Source organism: Epinephelus moara, chromosome 15, assembly GCF_006386435.1.
Source record: "Epinephelus moara isolate mb chromosome 15, YSFRI_EMoa_1.0, whole genome shotgun sequence".
Taxonomy (NCBI): domain Eukaryota; kingdom Metazoa; phylum Chordata; class Actinopteri; order Perciformes; family Serranidae; genus Epinephelus; species Epinephelus moara.
This window is the reverse complement of record NC_065520.1, coordinates 9,025,826-9,034,613: the sequence shown is the minus strand read 5'-3', so window position 1 is coordinate 9,034,613 and position 8,788 is coordinate 9,025,826. Positions and strand designations below refer to the sequence as shown.

The window sequence follows — 8,788 nt, the reverse complement described above, 5'->3', positions numbered from 1 at the left end:
TATGTATGTATGTATGTATGTATGTATATATATATATATGTATGTATGTATGTATGTATGTATGTATGTATGTATATATATATATATATATATGTATATATATATATATATATGTATATATATAGAAACTTAAATAATGCCATGACAAAATAAAGCCCATCATTCTGTACAAAGAAGGTTCCACACCTTTGAAGAAGAAAGTGTTTCCTTTCTCATCAGGAGTGATGGCATCAAACTCAAGACCTTCACATCGGTCCGGTAGACCCTCTAAACATGGAGATAATTTCTTGTTACCATTATTGCAACTGAAAAACAGAAAATCTGTATCATCAGACAGAATGGCTTGTTTCTGTGAGATTATCTCTGACACGTAGCTGCTATGTAACAGACAAAGGGTTATGATTTGATATGCTAATTAAAAACCCACCATGTGTGTGGTCGTCTGCGTGGTCGTCTGCGGGCCTGTGGATGATAAAACAGATGCTTATTTTTCCATCACATCGCATCTCATTTTCAAAAATCCTTGAGTCCTGATGACAGGGACTTAATCACTGACACACTGCCAAGGTGATAAGATGACTTTGCACTCTTGTATTTGTTCAATTGATCCAACTGGTGAACTTTGTGCATGAGCAAATAGAGTTACAACATGCACATCGCCACTGCAGATCAATCGTAAAGAATAAGCCAAAAAAAAAGACCATAGACAGCTCACGAAGGCCGTGATTGTGAAACTAATACATTGTGCACTATTGATGTGAGACCGAGTTGTGACCTCAACTGACATGGTTGAACTGATAAGAGAAAATACCAAGAAATGGAGAAACAATTCAAGTCATTTTACAGGGGTGCACCTTGCAGTTACCGAATCCAATGCAACAAAAACACAAAGTACAACCTCATAAGTTGACTCAAACATCTCTTTGAAACAGGAAACCATTCACTGTTGTATTGATTTGCATTATATTAAGTTATATTTGTCATTTTTTTCTAACCCCTGTATTTGTTGATATAATACAAAGCAGAAAAACGAGTTAGAGACTTGAAAAGGAACTGAGCAGCTCCAAACTTCATTCCCTATGACATCACAAGTTTGAGTCTTACTTCTCTGGTTTCTGGCTTTGGGAGAGAGTTCACAAATATTGATTGAACTTTCCATGGCCATGGAAATAAAATACTGGAATTCTTTATTTAGATGGTGTTCCCCTTTTAAACTGCTGCATACCACATATCAGGGGCAGGTCATTTAGGTTTGTCTTTGTAGCTTAAATCTGCACACACAGAGCTCTTTCTTTACAGGTTGGAAAACTCTTGAAACATGCACATGATGTCAACATGGAAGGATCTTGAGATCAGAATTATAAGTAGCACGTCCTGACCTGAATTACCTATTCTGAGTGTTAATTCATCATAAGACTTCAGTAATACTCACACAGGTACCCCACTGGCGAGGGTAAGTGCTAAGCACAGAAACAGAGTTTTTGAGATCAGCTCCATGGTGTGCAGTCCTGATGAAGTCCTCTGATGTGGAGTCTCACTGGAGAGAGGCGCTGTGCAGGAGCTGAACCAGCCCTTTTATACTGAAGTGTGTGAGTGGGTGGGCAAGTTGGGAAACTGGGTATGTGCGTTTGCATCAGCACGTTGTCAAATGACCCTTCTCAGAATCATTTATGATCAAGCATTACAATTTAGTTATTTGAAGATATGATTGTTTCCTAAAAAATGTCAGTATTATGTGCAGCACAATCTGTGTTCTATATGCACAACATCTATCTTTAATAAAGCTGATTTAATGTTTGAGAATCTACGTGGACAGAAAGTAAAAGGCGAAGCTTAACTTCGCCTTTGATGTGGATTTCAAATGAAATCATTGATCTGTTTGGATAAGATTTCACCACTTCGAACTGCATCTGTTAGCTACACTTTCATCAGAACAGGGCCAGTAAGCCCCCCTTGTTCACTTTTTTATTTGGTGACAGACTTTTCTGGAAATACAGACGTTCTGCGGCAAAAGTTGTCATCAGAGAAAAACTTAATGCCAATAACCTGCCTTTGAGGTTAAATGTGGTAAGGTGTGGTTGGGCAATAGCAGATCATGAACAAATCATGCAGAAACAGATTTAAAACCAAGTTTAATTCCTTTTAGCCAGAGAAATTGACAGTACAAAAATCATTACACTACAACTAAACTGTTTTATCTGCTGATTACAGTGAGATTTGATTCTCAAATGTGTCTTGATTATTGATTCATTAAATATTTTGCAATATGGGCATAAATCACAATATATTCAGGCACACAGCCTTATGGGCTACTGTGCTTTACTGTAGATTATTCAAGACAAAAATACACCTCAAACACTAAAGGGTCATTTAAGAGCATGCATTCATACTTATTTGCTACTTGTATCATCTGTACTGAGTAGATGGAAAGAATTTGCACTAATCTGCTACAAAAGCCTTGTATCTACTGATTATTATAATGAAAAAAGCGTAAAGTACCATCACCAATTAAAATCTCATCAAACATGGTCTTGTCAAATTAAAGCAAGTAGGAGGTAGAGGCTGTAAATTTTACTCAAAGAAACTTGCATTATAAATTCCCTAGCATATTGCCTGCTATTACAGATTTAACCTTCTCACTTTATCACATCAATTAGTCTTAACTCTATCCATGTTTGTTTCTGTCTCTATCTTTGTCATCCTCTTCACTTATAGCGGTAGATCTTAATGCAATGATTCATGCTGTCTGACACGACCATGTGGCCATCAGGGAGCAGTGCCAGGCCCCTTGGGCTGCTCAGGTTGTCGCTCACCAGAGGCCAGCCAACACCTTTGGATGGGTAGAGAAGAACACGGTGGTGCTGCTTGCCCCAGTCTGCCACCAGGACATCCCCATCACTGTCAATACAGAGACCCCAAGGGCAGGTCAGAACTGGTCCCAGGCCAGAACACACCCCCAGGATTCGGATAGTGTTCCAGCCTGGCTCCAGGACCCGGATGCATGGGACACGTCCAGTCTCATTTCCTCTTTCGGATACTGCCATGAGCCCAGTAGTGAGACATGCTGCCACCAGGTAGGGTCTGTGGTACCCACTCACCACTGTGCGCTCCAATCTGGCCCCAGTTTTGGGGTCTAGCTTGAGGGAAGTTAGGGTGCCACGCTTTATGTCGGCAACCAAGAACTCATCTTGACAGGTAACAGTCACCCCTCTGGGAGCATCCAGTTCTTCGTTGGTGGAACCAATCAGTGTGCCTCCAAATGTTTGGAGGAGGCGTCCATGACGGCTGAACACCAACACAGCCCGTTCAGCAGCACAGGTCAGAGCAATGAGGCCCTTTGAGTTCACAGCCACATCAAAGTAGTTGCAGATGCGGGAAGACCTTTCTGAACCTGAAGGAGACACCTGTTGTACAACATTCTTCTGGAGATCAGTCACCTGAATGCGGGCGTTTCCACAATCCACCACAAATAGTTGCCCTTTGACAGTTGCATGGACACCACTTGGTAGGTTGAAGTCAGTGCGACCAGATCCTTGTTTTCCAAATTGTTTGACCAGATATGCGGAGTCAAGTGCAGCTGAACCACCCTCTTCCTCCAGTTCCCCCAAAGCTGGCACAACTCCCCCTCTCTTGTCTTTGCTGTATTGCTGTGATTCCTTGCCTTGGTGTAATTTGTCGCCTTCAATGGCTGACATGGACAGAGATCTGCTCACACGGTTTGAATTTAAACCCTGTGTAACACGAGTCTGAGATCTTGATTGTCGTTCATCAGAACTCATGATGTTCCTGTCAGATTCTGGGCCATTTCCTCGCCCTTGTTCAAGAGTTGAAGGTTCAGAGGCAAGACGCATTCTGTTGACTTTCCTGATTCCTCTACGCTCCCCTTTGTCACCATTGATTAAAGGGCGTTTACCTGAGAGGTCAGCAGTGGACATTGAGCGGCAGTGCTCTTGCTTGAGGGATCCATTATCTGGAGTATTGACAGTATAGGTGTAACAGGAATCCTCACTGTCCGCTGGGGATGGAGGGCTTCCACTGTCCATTGAGCATTCAGTTGAGGTCTTTTTCTTGGATAGAGCGTGTTGAGAAAAATGATTATTTCCAGTAGAAAGATCTCCAAGACTGCGTCTGGAGAGTGAACCTTTGCGCCCAGTCTTTGGAGATGTTGCCACATCACTGCTTTTTTCATCAATTTCCTCAGGAGGGCAGGATGGTTCTTCACATGAGACCAAGACAAGAGCCTTTTGCTTCCTCTTACCCTTCAGTGTGGAGCGTCTCTTTGTACCATTTTGTCTACTATCAGATTCATCACCTTCAGATTCTCCTTGACTGGAGACAGGTGGGATAGCAAGAAAAAGATCTTGCCCCTGTGTGTCTGAGCACACTGAATCCACTTCCTCATCTTGAGATGACTCAGATACAGCACGATGTCTTGGTGTGGGGGACTTTACAGTGGGGGATTTGAGATCCTCCTCATTCTCTGTAGAGCTTGACAGACGTAGTTTCCGGACAACGCGCATGTTCCCACTGTTTGCCTTATTGCTCTCCTCTGGACTGTACCTTTGTCCAACTTTGTTGAGTTGTGGTTCCTTTCGAATTTCAAGAGGGGTAATGTTTGAAAATGCTGTATCCCCTGAGTGCAAGGCACACTTTTGTCCTTGGACACCACAGACACCAATTGGGTAGGTCATGCCTTGCTCTCGAACATCAACTTCCCCCAAGCTAAAGGTCTTGGACTCTGGGCTTGGTAAGAAACTGACCCTTTTCATTGTTAGGGAGATCTCCCAAGGTTGGGTGACCTCTGCCACTCCTCTTTGGAGCTGATTTTTGTTGGATCCACCAGCTGTACTGCCCCATCTTTGTATCTGCTCCTTCAGTTGTCCAATTTTTCTAAGTTGCTGGTCAACAAGTGACTGCACAACTCGCACAGCTGCAGCGTTCTCCCTCTTCACCTGACTAAGGTGCTGCTGGGCTTCTCTGTGGTCCTGCTCGACCTTCTCAAGGAGGCGACGCTCCTCTCTCTGAGCTTCAATCGCAGCATTGTCCAACTCACGGTTTATCCCCTCCACTTCGGCCTGCTGTCGCTCCCTGAGGCTCTGCAGTTCTCGTTCTCCTTGCTCCAGGTTGGAAAGGGCCTGAGTCACCCATGGAGGTGGTGAAGTAAGGGACATGGGTGTAAAGATGGACTCCCGTGGGCTGAAGGATAGGGGAGGTGGAGAGGTCATATCTGTCTTTGGAGTACTGTGTGTCAACAGGGCTGAGAACCCAAGAAGAGCTCTTCTCTCTGAATGAGACCGCATTAACATTGTGGAAGGTAGATTTGAACTATCCTCTTTTCAAATGGGGTTTCACTTCTCTTTGCTTTTTGAGTATATTCCTGTAAAGAGAAAATCCAAAAGAACAATAATTAAAACCCTTACAACAAAGCACCTCAAAGAATTATAACATATAGTTAGATGCTTTTGTAAAACTCTACAAAAACAGCTTCAGAATTTCAGTTCGGTGGCACCACCCTAGGAGAGTCGGGTGGGGACCCCTTTGATACAATTGTTGGCCCCCCTACTGGCCCCCTCAGTTGAAAATAATTGGAGGCTGATATTACTGTCATTTAGAGGCTGTGATGTGCCCATTTTGAAACAAGCAAAAAGGTTGTGGTACCTTATGGAACTAGACAACTTAAGTCATAAATCTGTATCAACCATGTCGGCATAGCTTGTTGGGTAAGAGGGTGAAATAATGCTCCAAAGTTAGGCTAAATTTTGGTATGGGAACAACTGACAAAGGGGTCCATTGAAATCTCACCTCAAAATATCTCTATGGGTACCAACAAATCTCCCCTACATTTAAGAAGGCCTGTTCCCCTTCTATTTTTTGTTCCTTACTGTCAATGTACTGTCAAATTGAAGTGGTATCAGCGTCATAAAATTCCTAAAATTCAGTAATGGCTTTTGGTTTTGATGTGTCACCCCAAGATTTTCTGCGCCCCCCCTGTGAAATTTCTGGGGCCGCCACTGGTCAACACGTCCAACTTTGGAAGAAAAAAAAGTTGCCCTGCACTACATCTACAACATTCATCCTGTAATGTTTTCTTAATTCACTTCTCAGTCCTTTGGGAAATCTATTTGACCTACCTGTTGACTCTGGTGTATCACATAAACCCTGCGAGGACTTGTGCACATTTCTTGCACTGTTTTAAAACTGGGACACAGGTTCCCTTTCGTTGCAACTTTATCTGTCCCACACAATATTCAGTTTCTCACGAGACTCTAAAGTGCTCTCAGGTAACCACTGTCCTGTTTCCCTGAGGTCAGCATTGTATTCAGACTTCTACTCTGTTGGCAGCTGCTGATTACTACAACAATAACTGTCCTAAATTGGATGGTAATCAACAGTTTGTTGAAGCACATCTAATGTTAATCTCTATTTGCCTTGAATTACCAGTTATCATTTAGTCACTATTCATAGCTATTTTTGACATTTTAAGATCATGGAATGGTCATTGTATGCCAAAGTGAGGCAGTGAGGCTTATGAATCTTCTTTTCCAAGTCACTTCTCTTAATGTCACTCATCGTGAAACTTCAACAGTCTTGAATTGTGGCTTCCGAATGCAGCACAAGACCCTCATTGTCACTTCTGGTGGAAACAGCAGGGCTTATCTGCTCAAGGCATTGGAACTGAAGTCTGTCTTTCACCACCAGCACAAGGTATGTGAAACACTGCCAGGAAGGGGGTCAGTTCTTTCTTTCTTTTTTTATGATCACGCAAAATGTATCATATTCTGAGTTGGTGATTGTTGGGTACCAGTGTGTATATGTTAACAGTGTAGACCTACTTAGAGAGCCTTTTACCCCCTGTAGCAAAACAACAAGGCTTTTGCAAGGATGAAAGGGTGAGGTGTCAGTTTACCTCTGCATGTTCACAATAAAGTCCCCCTGGAAACATGTGACCTGAGAGTGTCAATGGATAAAATCTGTTTCCCATGTTTTAGAAACCATGTTTAAGATGTTATCTGCTGGTGACTTTTGCTCTATCCTCCTCAGATAATTTGACCTTAAACAGAACTTAAAGGAGGAATCACAGAAAACATAATCTTGAGTACAATCTCAATGTCAAAACTACTCTTAATACACTCACAGGTCAACAGGTAAAGAGTCATCAATCTGTTTGTTGGAATGAGGGAAAATGTAGGTTATGTGACAGTAACAAATCCCTGTCACTCTCCTGGAGTGAGGCCACTGGGTCTTCTCATGTTACCCCACTTTAATGTTGAATGAGAGGCACTCGTTGCTAAGTTACTGGACGGCCTTCACTGAGGTGCTGAGACTATAGAATAAATGATACCATTCATAATTGAGAGGATTATGCAGGATGTTCAGGAGCATTCCAGCGTATCGAAACTAAACAATGGAGCCATTCACCACAAGTTACGCAGCATATTGCTCACAGGTAAAGGCCTCTTTGAAATTTATACTTCAAGCAGTTAAAACAAAGAAATCTGCAGGCGGCAAACTGCCCCGAACAAAAGGCTTTTTATTGTGAAATTCCGTTCTGAGTACAAAAGCATAACACAAGTTTTTATTCAGATTTTACAATGCAATATGTAACAGCAAAATATAAGATTACAGCATAAAAATATCATTTTAAAAACAAAATTAAAAGTGTCTTACCTGAACACCAGGCGTGTGCGTCTTCCTCTGCTGCTCTCTCTGCTCTGTCCTGCAGCCTCCAGTTCTTTCTCCCTCCACCTCTCTCCGTCACTCCCCCATCTCACACCTTCCCTCCCTCTTTCTTTTCATTGCATTCTGCACAGGTTTATGTTCCAATTTGACTTTGTGTGCACAGATGAACAAATTAATATTTGACCTGTACATGAAAAATTAACACTTTGGGTGGTACACAACTGAACAGATATATATACATAGATGTAAACAACCTTTAAATAGTATCAGAAAATATTTATCGTGTAGATTTAGCTGTCTAATGCAAACATGAATTAGTTTTGGTAGTGATAGCAAGTTCAGAAGGTTAAAGTCTTGAGTATAATGTGAGATTTAATTTAAGTCGAGTGATATCTGTTGATCCAGCTTTGTAGCCAGGACCACCTAAACCAACACAAAGTCATGACAAAGACGAAAGTGTGCAAAGACCAAGACTTGGAGGGGTTCAGACCGAGTCAAGACCAAGACCAGACCAGTTTGAGTCCCACACTAAATGACAATTATGATAAAATGTGGAACATGTAACCCATAGGCACTCCTCAAACTGATCTAAAAGATCCACATCCCCATAAAAACACCCACAGAAAATAAATGCAGATTCCTCATCATTCACCTCTCTTATCCCCATACTGTATATATGTGTGTATCTATAAGTTTATCATGAGAAATGTCTTGATAAAATAATCAAAAAGCATTGCAGAGGTTTTTTGCGAAGGCTTTTCGGTGATAGCCTGCAGATGTGGTCTTGACTGGTCTTGAAATCCAGAGCTGTCTTTGTCTGAGGCCAAGACAAAAAACGATTGTTGAGTCTGAGATGTGACCTTCAAATGTGGTCTTGAGACAGATCTCGAGTACTACAACACTGTGGTTGTAAAAGCAGGTTGATGTTGTTCATTTTGGGGCGTTACAAAAACGTATTTCCATCCAAAAATGAAAAGTAATACTGGAAAAACGCCAAACCTTTACAAACATTATCTTTTATATTTTGGAGAAATGAAAATCTGAAATGATCTTCTCTCGATTCTCTCTCTAGATTTACAGTCTAAAGCCACATAAGTAATAACTACCA

At 41.9% G+C, this 8,788-nt stretch overlaps 2 protein-coding genes across 2 annotated transcripts in view; both read right to left on the bottom strand.

The window, feature by feature from the left end:
• hpxb (hemopexin b) overlaps positions 1-1,580 on the bottom strand; it is a 6,010-nt gene extending 4,430 nt beyond the window's left edge. The window contains exons 1-3 of the mRNA XM_050063224.1: positions 1,433-1,580; positions 428-462; positions 187-267 (exon numbers count right to left, since the gene is read on the bottom strand). Coding sequence (XP_049919181.1) covers positions 187-267; positions 428-462; positions 1,433-1,497 — 181 coding nt within the window. The 5' untranslated portion in view covers positions 1,498-1,580. The remainder of the gene's footprint in view (positions 1-186; positions 268-427; positions 463-1,432) is intronic.
• Positions 1,581-2,124: 544 nt separating this feature from the next.
• On the bottom strand, positions 2,125-7,755 carry LOC126401842 (uncharacterized). Its single transcript, XM_050063359.1, has 2 exons — positions 7,669-7,755; positions 2,125-5,377 (listed from the first exon to the last, which is right to left on the bottom strand). The coding sequence occupies exon 2, from the start codon at positions 5,304-5,306 to the stop codon at positions 2,706-2,708; it is 2,601 nt and encodes an 866-aa protein (XP_049919316.1). The 5' UTR covers positions 5,307-5,377; positions 7,669-7,755; the 3' UTR covers positions 2,125-2,705.
• Between the last annotated feature and the right edge of the window lie 1,033 nt (positions 7,756-8,788).

Excerpts from the sequence above, each read along its gene's own strand:
- LOC126401842 (XM_050063359.1), bottom strand. The coding sequence starts at position 5,306 with ATGTTAATGCGGTCTCATTCAGAGAGAAGAGCTCTTCTTGGGTTCTCA.